A 14,881-nucleotide genomic window follows, 5' to 3' on the forward strand; every position below is an offset into this window, starting at 1 on the left:
TAAATATATTGCAATATTCTGCAATGTATTCCAATTTATTACCTTTTTTCCAACTTCAATTTTTTCCCAATTTCAAATGATGTCCCCAAAAGGAAACTTTGTCACTGACCAACACATATATAATAAAAGATTTATACTTGATACAGTATTGCCACGGAAAATATCCCGATACTATGCTGCATCGATTTTTTCCCCCACCCCTACTATGGATTTAGTAAGAACATTTAAGGCAGCCTAATAAAAAAAAAATGGGCATAGTTGTTCTATACAATTTCTTCTATTTTAATTTGTAATCATGTCTGTTTGTATATAATTATGTGTGAGGTTTTCAACACAATATAACTTCATGTCTTTGCAAGAAAATAATTTTTTTTCTTTGTTTTTGAATATACCTGAAATGCCTCACCCTGGGTGACATTAGAAGCTGCTGCATTAATAAAATATAGTATTTCGTTTGATCTATTGCACAACCAATTTCATCTAACCTAATCTTAGTCTCGAATTGTCAGACCTTCCTCCACAGTGCTGCGGAGGAGGGTATGGCTAGTCCACACAGCATTCTGGGATGAGAGAAAAACATGCTCTGGTTTATTGTCATTTTTTTAAACCAATCACAATTGTCTTGGGCAGCGCTAAGTGCCGAATGGAGCCCCGGTGCCGCTGTAATTATAGCCTCGGGAAGGAACTTGTTTTGGTGGAACGTGTGTACGTTCAAAAGTTGTTTTAGTCGTGCAACAGAAAACTCTGATTGGAAAGATAGTCTAGCTAGCTGTCTGGATTTACCATGCAGAGATCTGAGGAGCAGTTAACCATAGTCCTCATATGTAAATCCACCAGAGTTTAGAATGCTAACACAAAGAAAGAGGAAGGCAACGGGCATCCGGCCGAAAAAAAGGACATCCGGCGGAATTTCTTTTGGCACCAGAGCAATCCCGGAAGTGGAACGTGGTGGATATAGCTAGACTTACCTAATCTAAACACTGTGTAGGTACCAACTGCCCCTATAAACAGATGCTTCTATATCATGTAATATTTTGACTAACCATGTTGCTCAGTTTTACAGTCATATAACGGTGCACATTTACTGGGAGTAGCCCAGTTTAAACAGAATCCTCAAATCACTGTCCTACCGCACTGAAATAATAATTCAAGTTCATCCATGCCAGCTACATACCACCTCTCTGCCCACATCTGCCTGTACAGACTTGATTCAGCTGACACAGGCGTATCTGCTGTAGCTGGGACAACAAGCTTCATTCACTGTCTATAGACAAATAAATAGCTATGCTAGCTTAGTTAGCCGAGGTCCACCAATTTCCCACTCTGACAACTCCAGCGGAAAGTGAGGCTGGAGAGAAAACAAGCTGGCTAACAACACACTCTAAGTTTGCTGAGGGCATACAAAGTAGGCTGCAGCCGTAAAAGAGACTACAACCAGGCCTCTTGTTCTGTGTTCTAAGAATTCATCTTAAGGATGTTTTAATTATTAATATTAGGAGATGTACAGAAAAAAATAATTGACTGTCATTTATTCTGACAATACAGTGTGATGCAATTGATTCAGAATGACTCTAGTCTAGTTGCTCTAGTTGAATACTGCTAATAAAACCTTTGTGTTTGTTTCTTTATCAGAATCCGAGGATGGGCTGCAAATAATGTTTAGTCAATGAATTGATTGGTTGATGGTTAGAAAAATAATTGACTTGAATTGAATCAACTATTTGGATAATCGCTAAATCTTTTTCAGTTATTTTTTAAAGCAAATAAATGAAAAGAATGTGTGGCTCCATGTTCTTCAAATATCGTCAAATTAACTGGCAATGAAAATAATCATAAGTTGCAGCACTATGACTTCTAAGTAGCCGCTGTTGTTTAGTGTCAAAGCTCTGTTCAGCCCTATTGTCTAGCCTACATCCAAGAAACAACACAGGCTGGCATCAGATGCATCTTTCATCTGACATATTTCCTGCTTAATCTATAAGATCAGTGAATGGGAGAGGGTTGCTGAACGGCCGCATGGACGAAACTCAACAGTGAAAGGTTGAGGATGCAGTGTCGAGTTACATAATGTAACCCTATGAGTCACAACAAACCACAGAACAGAATGCTGCTGCAAGGAGACACTGTTTCAAGGCCATAATATCTCAAATGAGAACCCAGCAATAATATTGACTATTCTGTGTTCAGCACCTTTATAACATTAAAAGAGGTGTATATTCAAATTACAGCATGTGACTGAAAGCTTTATTGCCTAACTTTTTGATATTAAAGGTCCCATGGCATGAAAATTTCACTTTATGAGTTTTTTTTTAAATTAATATGCGATCCCCCAGCCTGCCTATGGTCCCCCAGGGTCTAGAAATGGTGATAGGTGTAAACCGAGCCCTGGGTATCCTGCTCTGCCTTTGAGAAAATGAAAGCTCAGATGGGCCGATCTGGAATCTTACCTCCCCTTTCTCTGCTTTACCCGCCCAGAGAATTTGGCCCACCCATGAGACAGAGACATGGCTTTCAAACGAGAAAAAGTGGCAGTTGGTCAAGGCCATCATAGTCTCTTCTCTATAAATTGCTCTCACGCCCACAATTATTATTTGTCAAATTGTCATACATGATTCAATTGAAAAATTAAACACATTTATGGAAGCGTGTGTTTGACACCACCACCTGACTCACTATAGGTCTTACAGGTTTGTCAATCTTTCAGAGTGGAAATGAACACCAACCAAATGTCAGCAAATGTGGGCTGCAGTTGGAATTTTCATGTATTGTTCTTTGGCAGGTAGCCACCCATAATTTGCAATTCCTTTTCTATTCTGAAAATTGCCTGTTCCAAAATGTTGCCAATTTTGAGATGTGACTGTTGTCATCACTGTTGAAAAACATTTCTTACTCTTGTCTCTTGTGCAGCAGTAACCCCTGTAACAGAACTTTTGTCATTCCAGAAAGTTGCTACACATAACGTGTTGCTACACATTACACTTTGCTTCAGATTGTCTCTCTTTGTCTCAACACTGTAAGAAAAGCACAGGCCTGCTATTATCTATAGATGAGACAGTAGCCAACCTCTAGCCTCCTAGCAGTGCCTCCCTTCATGCAGGCCTATTCCCATTGTTCTCTATGAACAATGAAGCTAGTGTTGACTCCACTTTCCAGGGGCAGACCTGGGCCGACTACTAACAACCATGTCTGTATTCACCTAACACAAAACACACTAGGCCCTGAGATTCACCATAACACGACTGTAGGATGATATGTTTGAACTCACATATAGATGGTAAAAAAAACATCACATATGCTGTGACTCTGCACACATCCATATTTTAAGGACTTAATAGTGGAAGAAGACAACCAAAGAGAAACATGTATTTGGATGAATGTGCTACTGTCACAAACTTACACCAGCTAGTTTTTCTTTAGACCTTCACCTTCTGTCGCCTTTGACACTGGAAGTCTAGCCAAACTGTTTAATTTCACTCCACACTACAACTTCATAGAATTGTGTCTTAAAAAATAAGGGGAAAAAATCTAACATAACCACAAATATAAATGGCAGCAAAGTTATGATCAAAGTGAATAGCTCATATTTCACTCAAGCCAAAATAGTTTTGCATAATTTGCACCCACAGAGGTGTTGCCTTACTGACCTCTCGTAAATCACTTTCACAAGATTGTTTAGTGACACATTGAGTAGGTGGGGAACCGCTTAACAGAATACTAAAAAGTGGAGTTTTCTTTCATTAAACCTCAAGCTTGTACTTCTTTTTATTTAATTAATTCACAACAGTAGTGGGTGATTTGACTCAGTGGTGTACCGTTAACTAAGCTAGGCAACAGTCACAAGCCTATAGGGGCACTAGCACAGAGATCGAAAGTGGCTGATGGTATGCCACTAGTCAGCAAAAGGGACTAGACACATATATACACACAAATATATTGTTGTCAATGTAGAAGTGCGAAAGCAGCACTCTGTTGCAATGATTGGCTATAGAAGAGAAGAAGTTCGTTCTTTGAGCCACTCTGACAGCAATCAGTATGAACAACCAGACAGTAACCGGCGACCAAGTTGAACTGTAGATCGCGCACTGAACCGCAGTTTAAAGCTGCATACACGTGATCCACGGTAAAAACGTTTTGCGTTAGATGTCCCATTGCTTTCCTATGGGGAGGGACAACTCGAAGGAAGCGCTACCCTTGGCATGGCGCACTGCTCAAAATTGCCGCTGAGCACTGCACTCGAAGTTCAAATTATTTTAACTTTGCGCTTCAAGGCACAACCAAAGCCAGAAGCAACAATGAAAACAACAAAAATTTCTCGCGGCGACGCCAAGGGTAGCGCTTCCTCCGAGTTGTCTCCAAAACTCTCCCCATAGAAAAACAATGGCACAGCCAACGCGGAGCAGTTTTAGGCGGATCAAGAGTAGGCGGCTTTAAAGGCTGAAACGGGTTTCATGCTTCTTACTTTTGGCGCGGTCGGCGAGATGTGGACGGCGATATGACACAAACGCAGAGGGTCTGGGAAAGGTCTGAACGCAGAGTCGTGCACCTATAGATTTTGTAAAAAGGTGGCAGTGTGTTTCAATGATTGGCTACAGAAGATAAGAAGTCTGTTGTTTTAGCCACTCTGACCACTTTTAATCCAATCAGCATGAACGACCAGACAGTTGGCGGTGATCATGTGCGCCGTCCGCAGCGCTTCGACCGCGCTGAAAGCAAGAAGCATAAAACCCAATTCATCACACTGAAGGCGGCAACGGCACCACTTTGCTCTGAAACCCATTGTTTCCAGGTTTTAGAAAACTTCAGAGGTGCGCGGCCATTAGCAGCCTTTGCGCTAGAAACCACAGACGTGGTGACATCATTTTATAGCTTGCGCACCTCGCGCCAGTGCAACCATTAAAACCAAAGCTTAACCCAGCGGCAAGTGCAGCGCAAAACGCGTTTGGTCTGAATTCAGCCACTTTTTGATCTCTGTGTCTGGTAGTCTCACATTGCCAGTGATATCCTTGGCACTGGAGTATGGTCTGGCTACACCGCTTATCTATTGTGGGATAAGAAAAAAACAAAACGCTCTGGCTTGTTTGTTTTTCTTTAAAGGTCCCATGGCATTTTTTAACATTAATATGAGTTCCCCCAGCCTGCCTACGGTCCCCCAGTGGCTAGAAATGGTGATAGGTGATAGGTGTAAACCGAGCTCCTTATGAGGTCATAAGGAGCAAGGTTACCTCCCCTTTCTCTACTTTGCCCGCCCAGAGAATTTGGCCCACCCATGAGAGAGAGACATCATGGCGTTCAAACGAGCAAAGTGGAAGTTGGTCAAGGCCACACCCCCACCCTCCAACTTGCCCCCCCTCTCTCCTCCTCAATAGCTACAGACACAGAAATGGCACATACTAAGGAAAGCTCATTGTGAGACTGGCTCTAGTGGCTGTAATTCTGCACCAAGGCTGAATTTCAGGAAATAGACTTTAGATACAGTGTTAGGGGACCACTAAGGTATATATAAAAGCATCCAAAGAGCACCATGTCACGGGACCTTTAAACCAATCACAACCATTCTAGGCGGCGCTACGCTGTAGATATCGGAGATAGCCAGAGGGCAGAGATATGGATATGTCCGGCTCTATCCAAGCAATGTACATGCGTTGAGCCAGACTACTCTATAGGGTATTATGGATAATAGATATAGTTGGGCCTTATTGTTTATATTTGGACGAGTGTAAAATGTGTGATTTCCACGTGGTGAAACATAAGCGTTACGGGTGGTATTATTGCTCAAATCAGACATCCATCCACTATCCAGGGCATAGGGCACCTGGCAGACGAACGTTATCCCATCCCAGTGGCTAACGTTGTCACTGGATGACGGTAGCTAGCATTCGATGCTACTGATTGCGGTTTACAGTGGTCATCATGGCGGATTTCGAAGTAAACAACACCCAAACAAAAATAGCCAACGATGTTTTGTTTTTTAGTTGTTGACCTCCGTAGTAGAACTGAGGAGACTGAGCTATAACGTTACAGTTATTGACACACATAGCCCGTGTTTTCACTACGGTTACTAACCAACGCTAAAGGAAAAGTCTCAGTAAATCACATGACCGTGAGCTAAAACCTATCATACTGAAACCATGTCATTCAACTATAGATTAGTTTGTTAAATACATTTACCTGAGCTGATGGACTCCCGTCAATCGTCACTGTCAAATAACATAAAACGGAAATCATCTCTGAGGAAGCCCCTCCTGACTGTACCGGAACTTTGTCAAGATGAACCAATCAAAATGTAGAGCTGGGGCGAATAGTTTACATCCCACCCACATATATGTAAATAAATAACCGGTGTCCAATGGTTATCGAGGAACACAACTAGCCAATCCATGATTGGATAAGATCGGGCTGATTGACGCATTACATTAACCTATAAATGCAGATTGACTTTAGAGCGTTTCAATCGGATTTCAACATGGGACTCTGACATTATCAATTATTTGACGTATGTTCATATGTTATATCATTGATTACAGTGAATAAATTGATTACATCAATTATATTATTTACCAGACCTCTATGCCTCAAAACGGCTGCTAATTGAATCAGGAAAGGTCTCTGACATCACTGTGATTGATTTAATGGCCACAGAAACACATTTGCCTTGGTAACACATCTTTTATCATGCAGTGGTTACAGATATAAATCCAAGAAGAGCAGATCAACAATAACATTACAGCCCATCTTAAAATGTTAGTAAATATCTTTAGATTTTTTTGCATTCAAGCTTACCTTTCAAGAAAAGAAATTTAAAAAAAAAGACACCACCACCCCCTTCTGGGCTCTACCTACAATATCACAAGCTGCCTTTAATGTATTTAGTTCTTATTTCAAAACAACTCAGATAAACATCTGAAAAGAAAATGTGTAACAAATAATGAAATCAAACAGTTTGATTTAAAATACATAAACTTTATTGTGAGGCGAGTGTCCAGTAATAGGATTACAGTTCCGCAATGGGTTTGTGGGGCCAGTAGGGGTGTTTGACCTTGTCCAACTTGGTCTCGGGGAAGGTGTGGTTGAGGTCCTCGACGGTCATCTGGTCAAAGGGGATCATGTTCTTAAACTTGTCCAGCTGAGAAAGAAAGAGAGGCAGAAAAAAAAACAGCAAAGTTATAAATACAAGTTTTCTGAACAAGTCCATGAGGAGTTTCAGTAACGAATGCAACTACTGTCTCACCTCTTGCTCATACTGAGCGATGCGGGCCTTAGATCCTTCAATATAGGCAGATGCACTTTTATTCTGTTAGAGAATAAGAGAAACAATTACATCTGACAATGCAAAATGGCAAACAGCCAAACATAGCACTGTTACTATTAAACTATTCGTTTCAATTAATTCCAGCTGAAATTCAGGCAACACATTTGTTTGGTGTAACAACTTACAGATTCAGCCTCCTGTGAACTGATGGCGCTTGTCTGTGTGTCCACAGGCTCCGGGATCTGCAGGGCTTTGAACTGTGTGTAGGAGGAACATTTATCATTCAATACTGTGACACAAACCAACAAATGCTAAACACACTAAGGAAATTATGACTTAGCTGCACAACCACCAGCTTGACTGATTATATTTGCAGGGACCAAAAGCGAATGTAAACTGTAGTTTGCCTCTTATTCACTAGCACTGTAACCCTCAAAAGTGGTTTAAACAAAAAACAATTGTCCTAAAAGTGACACGCTAAGATTCGTCAGTTAGATTATATGGCCTCTATGGACCACTGCAAGGTATTTTGCTCCCTTGATTTACTATTAATTTGAATCCTGGAAGTTGTCTGGAAAGGAATTACAGGAAAAGTTGTCATGACCCCATACATAAACCAGTCAAGTAAATCTCACCTTCTTCTCAAACTCATCAACCATCCCGGCTTTGGCCACTGTGCTCCTGTAGAAACTCCAGTCAATGGCTGCAGGAGCCTCTGGCAGAGAGGTTAGTCTGGAATAAAGAGAGAAGATGAGTGGCCGGTTAGCTCAGTTGGTAGAGCGGGCACACATAATCCTCGATGCAGAAGGTCCAGGGTTCGAGTCCAACTTGTGGCATGTGTTCCCCCCTCCCCCTTTTCACATCTCAGCTTTCCTATCCAATCTAAAGTCTAAAAGGGGAGCAGCTTAATAGATAGAATGAGTAAGAAAAATACTGTAGAAAGATGATAATTCTTCAGGGAGACCAATTAATAACCCAATGCAATTTACTGATAACGAGGACCCGATAAGATGCAAGAAAAAAAGCAAAGAATAAAATCACAGGTGCACCGATTCAACAGTTATTGTCTGCAGCTTTGATTTCTTCCCCTCAAACCTCTAATAATGGGTTTAGGCACGGTCAACTTGATCAAGTGTACGTTGAGCACTTGAGATCAGGTTGACCATACTATTTTGTACAAGTTTCCAAGCAAACTGCCCAAGAATTAAAATAATGAATTCAGCCATGATGCATCCAATCCACACAAGGAACTGCACACTGTAAATAAACAGATGCTAGTGTGCAATTGCAAAGCTTCTCAGCCAGGTGCACACTTAAGCTGTGTAGCCCTGGTATGTGCCACTCTCATTGCATGAAGGATAACATCACAGCAGACTCCTTTGACACTTCCTTTAGATTGATGTTTTGCTTATCAGCATGAAAACACATCAAGACTGAACTTGACTTTGACTGACTAAGCATGACTTTCTACATCCTGTTGGTGTAAAACTAACTTGGCAGAGATGGCATCACTGCGAGTTTTCAGTGCGTTGAACATGCCCCTCTGGTTGGGTGGAACCCTCTCAGCAAACATCAGCCAGTCAATGGCCTTGAGGGCTACGCGACGGCTTGCCATTCTGCCTGTCTGAAAGGTAGAAGAAAATCTTGTTCAGTCCAAACAAACTACACACACAAAAGAAAAGTTAAAATAATCTAGGCTACATGTGTGTACATAAAAATGTTATACGGTTTTATATACACTTAGTTGCCAGTTTATGGAGGTACACCTAGCTAAGACCAACAGTCTGGTACAACAGCCCTGCAATGAATCCTACATTAATAAATGGTAATGTTCAGTTTATGTTAAAGATATTCGAGAGTGTGACAACAAAAAACTTAACTAGTTTTTTGAGTTAACTTGAGTAAGGTTTTGTTGTCATCCTACAGTTACCAAGGTAAAAACTGAACATTCACACTTGTGTTTCAGAGATGTGTTAAAAAAAAAAAAAGTTTGATGATTTTGGATGCTGTAGTTGCTGATGAATTGTATTGCATTATAGTAAAATGTTACCCGATTTATATCAGTAAGTGTAGACTACATATTAGAAACACCTATTAATGCAATAAAATACCAAAAAGCACAAATATGCCATCCAAAAAGACCACAAGGCTGAAACAACACCTCTCTAAAATCAGTTTCAACTAAAGCATTTTAGCTTCATGAAGGTAGCATTTATTGCAGGGCTGTGTATTGGGCTACCATTAGTTTTAGCTAGGTGGACCTAATGAACTGAAAACTAAGTGTATATGGCATTCGGTTCTACAGCATTAAAGTGATGTGCAATGTATGTGTAGCAGGTGTAATAATGACATTACATTTATACTGTGGTGATATATATATGGAAAGACATGTACAGGCTGCTGACACAAAGGTTAAGAAAATGTCTTTGATTAATAAGTAAAGCCTAGCTGCAGCATAGACAACCTAGACATGTTCACCTCCAATTTAACGTAACGTTATACTGCGATGTTATGTCATAATGCAGTTACTCAATTCAGTGTGGCAAGTTCACTTCTGCTGATCGACTCCAGGATATAGGTCTCACGATGACCAATATAAAGTTTGTGTTAAACCGCAAAGACAAGTAACGTTAACAGTTAACGTTAGCTTAAACGCAAGTAGAAATCAAGACACCAATGCCCTCAGTTTAAAGTAGCCTACTTAGGTTAACGTTACCAATAAAAACCGTACACCTGCAGGTGCAAATGGTAAAGCACGTTTTGAACAAATAGCTGAAGAAGATGATAAGATGGGGAAAACACATTTTTGACAAGAGGCAATCAATGACACCGGGCCCTTGACATTTTGCTCAATTCAAGACTCCTGCAAGGCTAGCTTACGGTAGCTAGCTCTGTTAGCCTGCTAGCCAAGGTCAGAGAAGTATCTGAGTAACGCCAGGTTTTTATAAAACACCGAGTGAACGTTAAGTTCACTGCTGAATCTCGCGTATAACGAAAAATGTATAAGCCACACAAACAACAATTTAAACATCTTCTCAATTAGATGGTCTTTCATTCAGCAAACCGCTCCGTTAATGTACTCACCTCGCTGTACAAAGTGACAGAGTGGAACAACGGAAGTGCTTTTTCTTCATGAGCTAAGGCAGCAGCAGCGAGGCCGCCACCGCCCTCTGCTGGACTGGCAGAGTAGCCTACCCAAAGCGATTTCTACTCAACCAATCAGTCAGTCAATCAATCAATCAATCAATCAATCAATCAATCAATCAATCAATGCTATTTGTTTAAAAATCTAGTGAATTCTAGTGAGTGCGCACGATCTTACAGCAGAACGTGTGTGTGTGTGTGTGTGTGTGTGTGTGTGTGTGTGTGTGTGTGTGTGTGTGTGTGTGTGTGTGTGTGTGTGTGTGTGTGTGTGTGTGTGTGTGATTCTTCTTGTCGTCTCCCTCCTTTATTTGTTCAACTAAAGCTTTTCCCAAGGCTACATCTGCAACTATGAGTTTTACTGTAGCTTATATCACCTAAGTGCTTTAATGGGGAACATTTTAAAGGCTATACCCACAATAAACTGTAAGTCTTATTCCTGTATTTTATTTAGCCTATAAAGGAGACACACGATCACGTTTTCTTGTAGAAGTAGGGTAAAGAGTGAGTGAGTAAAGTTCTGAAGAGGAGATTTTCTTTTTTCTTCTTTTAATATAACCTATGTTAAACATTGGTTAATAAAGGCCTAGTTACAAGAACTAACATAGGCTACCTACTGGTAGGCTATGAGTGACAGTTTAATATACATTGTAAAAGTGAACCAAACAACAAGTTAGAATCAATAAATCCACTGAATGCACCACGTTTACATCAGCTTGGCCATTTAAAAAAAAATATGTAGCCTATATTTTTACACAACTGTATCGAGTTGATCATTTGTGCTATTTTGCTATATTTCATATTACTGGGCATGGTGAATAAAACATATAGGCAGGTGAATCTCGGCCTCTTGGTGCGCAATGCGCAGCAACAACACGTACTACAATTTTACAATTAAAATTGTCTTATTGAATGTTTTACTGGACAGGAGGTAGGCTGTTGTCCAAGTGCCCGCTAAACGCATGTATCCTGAAATGACAATGAAATGAAAGGATTTGTTAGATTATATGCTTAATGCTTTGTTCAAAAGTAAAACAAACGTGTGATGTGCCAAATAAGACATACAGTTGTGTTACTTATTTTACTTAAACAGAATAGGGACGAACTGATATGGTCTTATAGGCCCATGCATTACACTCATATGCTATTTTAAATTAAAGTTGCGCAAAGTAAATGGCACGATATTGGAAAATCACATAATTATTGCGCCATTTTCAAATTAGATAATAATAATTATGTGCATGGGCAGGCGATGAGTTTTTTTGGCAACAATGTTGAGGTTTGGCATGCTTACATACTTCAATTAAAAATTACAATAAACAAAAAAAAAGAATTATCTCATCTAAGTCTGTGTTACTTTTGATAAAGTCATATTTCTTGGAGGAGCACTGTAGGCTGAACTCCTCCACTGATTCATCAAAGTCACAAGTTCTAAATAAAAAATCAAACTGTGAAAAAGGTTTTAAAATGAGTCGGCCACTTTATACAGGTTTTGTATAATGTTTATTTACTAAAATCAGTTTTACAAGTAACTGAACATTTATATAGAGTGATGTATGTACACAGTACAGATACAAAGATATTCAATAAATACCACATCTCCTGCTGCTCTTCAAGCGAGGCTGCAGGGCTTTATGAACACTACAAATTGTATTTACATTTACAGCAAAAATCCTCAAAGAAAATCTATTATCACTCCCATAAAGGCCACGCTGTGAGGGTAAAAAAATATCTAATACACGTGTTTTTCTAAAATATAATTTTGCTCAATGTTTACAAAATGTAGAAATCGTGACAGGAAATGCTGTAAGGAAATACAAACATTCAGACAGCAACTCCGGTAAACTGCAGTTTTACTAGAAACAGTCAATGCTGAATGAGGAGAAATACTTCAAGTGATACACTGGTCTTAAGGCACTAACACCGTTTAAGTACTTTTCTGTTGCTTTTAAACCTCCGCTTTAGCCTTCATGTCGGGACACATTTTCACAAACTACTGCGGAGCACGGTGGATGAATTGGAATGAGATATTTAAGACATGCTGTTTAAAAACCTGACTTTTGGAGTAGGCCCTATTGCCTCACAAAATTTGTCCTGTGAATCCACAGAACTTCTTACTTCTTAGTCTTAAAATGAGGAGAGCGATGTGAACTCACTCAGTCCATTACGCACACAATTATATATCAAAAAGTGATCCGAAATTACTTGTTTTTTTTTATTCTGGAGGTTAGAAAATTTCTCTAAACTCCAAATACCAAAAAAATGTGCCCGAGGTGTAGAAAACGCATCATCCTCGTTCATAAGTGTATTGCAACCATGACATAAGACATATGTTCTCTTAAAATCACACTTACACACGCAGTACTACTAAGACAAATAGTACATCCCATAAGTGACGGGTCCGCTGAACAGTCCCGGGACCGGCAGACCGTGCCTAGGGAAGGCGTTTGACGGACCCCACGTTGGAGACCCCATGTGCGCGCCGAGGGGGAGCGGCAGCGCGAAGGCGGGCAGGATGGGCTTGGAGGCCAGTTTATACTTTTCCAACTCGGCCTCCTGCAGTCTCTTGGCTTTGGCCCTCCTGTTCTGAAACCAAATTTTGACCTGAGTCTCCGTCAGGTTGAGAGAGTTGGAGAACTCGGCTCTCTCGGCGATGGAGAGGTACTGCTTCTGGCGAAACTTGCGCTCCAGCGCCAGCAGCTGGGAGGTAGTGAAGGGCGTGCGAGGTTTCCTGTTGTTTTTGTGTTTCCTTAAAGTACACGGAGTTGGACTTGAGCTCCCTGTAAGGGAACAAATTACAGAGAGAAATAGCTGAGGTTAGATTCAATTGAAGCTTGTCGATCATCGCAGCAGGTGAACATGTGAGCATCTAATATGAAATGCAAACACATGATACAGCAAGTAAATATATCAATAAATATCTTTAACTATATTGTTGAAGGCAAATTAAACCTCTTTGTCAATATGCACTAGAAAATGATCACATTCATTCGTGCAAATATTGTCATGTTTAATCACCCTTTAATATTTGCTTGCATATGTCACCTGTATCTGAAGGTAAATATCAAATAGCCTATATTAAGAAATGTGTAGAATAACAATAAAAGAAAGAACAATCTAAAAGAAAACCAATATGCTCAGTGGCACAACACTTTACCATTATATTTATTTGCCGTTTGTAAGACATAACAAAAGCCAAAGTGCAAGAAAGAAATTTACGCACAGTATGTAGAGCTACAGGGGCAATATTAATATGACTGTGACACATCAAGTACATTATTATTTGTTTATCTGTTGCCTAATAACACTATTTTCTTTGCACCTTTGATTATCGACGAATACATGTGAAAAAGTATCCTTGAGTTTGCAAAACTCTCATAACAGCAGAGGGACGGACTTACGAGGCGGAGTAGAAAGGGAGGACGTCTGGAACCAAGTGCTCTGATCTTTCTCACAAAACTGCGGACTGTCCTCGCTGGGACTACTGGAAACTCCATGCGAGCTCTCCGGGGAAACCTTGCTCTCCGCGTAAAGAGTTCTTGGAGAAAACTGCATGCCTTGCCCGGCCACGGGCTTAGGCAGGGCCAGAGCTAAATCTGTGGGGGGATAAGAAGTCCGACAGGTGGTTTTTTTGGAAATCAAGGACTCGACGCTAAACGGGAGGCTGCGTTTGTATCCTTTCTCAGTGGTCATGTCTTTAGGCTGAAGATCCTCGCCCTCCGTATCCGTCTCCTCTTTCTGATGAAGCAGTTTGGCGTCTTGAGACGGCGACCCCTGCACAGGATTCATCATGACACAAGGGGATGGGGCCATGCAACTCCGTGTAGCCCGTTCAGAGGAATGAAGTCGCTGAGGTGTACAGTGTCCAATATGCGTCTCCGCGCTGTCAGCGGTGCCCAGTAGCTTTTACGCGCTGTACGGGGTCGTCTATAAAAGGACAAGGGCTGTTCCCCCTCCCCGCTCCCACCAATCAGCTCGTCACGTTGGCCTCGTGACGTCTGCGAGTGCGGGTTTGATTGGCCCGCTGCCTTCCAAAGGAACATCAAGAGGCCTTTGAAAGGAAGGAGAAGTTAATCATACAGACCCCATGCGGTGCGGGGCTATTGATGGCCCTCACAAAGTAGCTTAGACCAATTTTAGCGCAATTAACCAGTGGGGAGGATTCTCTTGACCATTTACATCCATTAGCCCGGCACTCCATCCCTATTGGTCAAATTATTCTCCTACTGTAAAGCTAAGCAGGAACTAAAGAGTCACATGTCAATATCAAAGTAATACTATTATCAAAGAAGAAGAAAAGGAAAAAGGAAAACAGTGAACTATCTTAAATTAACAGATTCAAATATAAGAATAAGCACACTGAATGACATTTTGATAAACACAGAGGCTGCATGAAGTGATCAAATGAAAATCAAACAACCGAATATAAAACAATTCAGCTGAGAATCAAATCAAAGAAGAAAAGGTGCGCAACCAGGATAGAAATTGATT

The 14,881-nt window shown here is 40.7% G+C and overlaps 3 protein-coding genes across 8 annotated transcripts in view; all 3 read right to left on the reverse strand.

Moving 5' to 3' along the window:
- The window catches only part of pnpla6 (patatin-like phospholipase domain containing 6), a 35,331-nt gene extending 29,088 nt beyond the window's left edge, over nt 1–6,243 (reverse strand). For 5 of the 6 annotated variants that reach the window (XM_028591991.1, XM_028591983.1, XM_028591969.1 and 2 more), the window contains exon 1: nt 6,169–6,243. The gene's annotated coding sequence lies outside the window, so the exon portion shown is untranslated. The remainder of the gene's footprint in view (nt 1–6,168) is intronic. The other variant, XM_028591976.1, reaches the window with a different exon arrangement.
- Nucleotides 6,244–6,939: 696 nt separating this feature from the next.
- On the reverse strand, nt 6,940–10,419 carry LOC114569729 (ATP synthase subunit d, mitochondrial-like). The gene is made up of 6 exons (XM_028599779.1): nt 10,334–10,419; nt 8,743–8,873; nt 7,885–7,981; nt 7,435–7,506; nt 7,229–7,291; nt 6,940–7,123 (listed from the first exon to the last, which is right to left on the reverse strand). The coding sequence occupies exons 2-6, from the start codon at nt 8,862–8,864 to the stop codon at nt 6,992–6,994; spliced, it is 486 nt and encodes a 161-aa protein (XP_028455580.1). The 5' UTR covers nt 8,865–8,873; nt 10,334–10,419; the 3' UTR covers nt 6,940–6,991.
- Nucleotides 10,420–11,954: 1,535 nt separating this feature from the next.
- Nucleotides 11,955–14,289, reverse strand: LOC114573398 (homeobox protein MSH-C-like). Its single transcript, XM_028605586.1, has 2 exons — nt 13,792–14,289; nt 11,955–13,170 (listed from the first exon to the last, which is right to left on the reverse strand). Exons 1-2 carry the CDS (start codon nt 14,201–14,203, stop codon nt 12,758–12,760), a joined length of 825 nt encoding a protein of 274 aa, XP_028461387.1. The 5' UTR covers nt 14,204–14,289; the 3' UTR covers nt 11,955–12,757.
- Nucleotides 14,290–14,881: the final 592 nt, after the last annotated feature.

The sequence above is a fragment of the Perca flavescens genome, chromosome 2 (assembly GCF_004354835.1).
Source record: "Perca flavescens isolate YP-PL-M2 chromosome 2, PFLA_1.0, whole genome shotgun sequence".
In the NCBI taxonomy this organism is placed as follows: Eukaryota; Metazoa; Chordata; class Actinopteri; order Perciformes; family Percidae; genus Perca; species Perca flavescens.

Coding starts and splice junctions, on each gene's coding strand:
- LOC114573398 (XM_028605586.1), bottom strand. CDS start 14,203: ATGGCCCCATCCCCTTGTGTCATGATGAATCCTGTGCAGGGGTCGCCG. Junction 13,171..13,791: donor CTCCCTTTCTACTCCGCCTC/GTAAGTCCGTCC, acceptor GTTCCCTTACAG/GGAGCTCAAGTCCAACTCCG.
- LOC114569729 (XM_028599779.1), bottom strand. CDS start 8,864: ATGGCAAGCCGTCGCGTAGCCCTCAAGGCCATTGACTGGCTGATGTTT. Junction 7,982..8,742: donor AGTGATGCCATCTCTGCCAA/GTTAGTTTTACA, acceptor TCTTTATTCCAG/ACTAACCTCTCTGCCAGAGG. Junction 7,507..7,884: donor TTGATGAGTTTGAGAAGAAG/GTGAGATTTACT, acceptor TCCTACACACAG/TTCAAAGCCCTGCAGATCCC.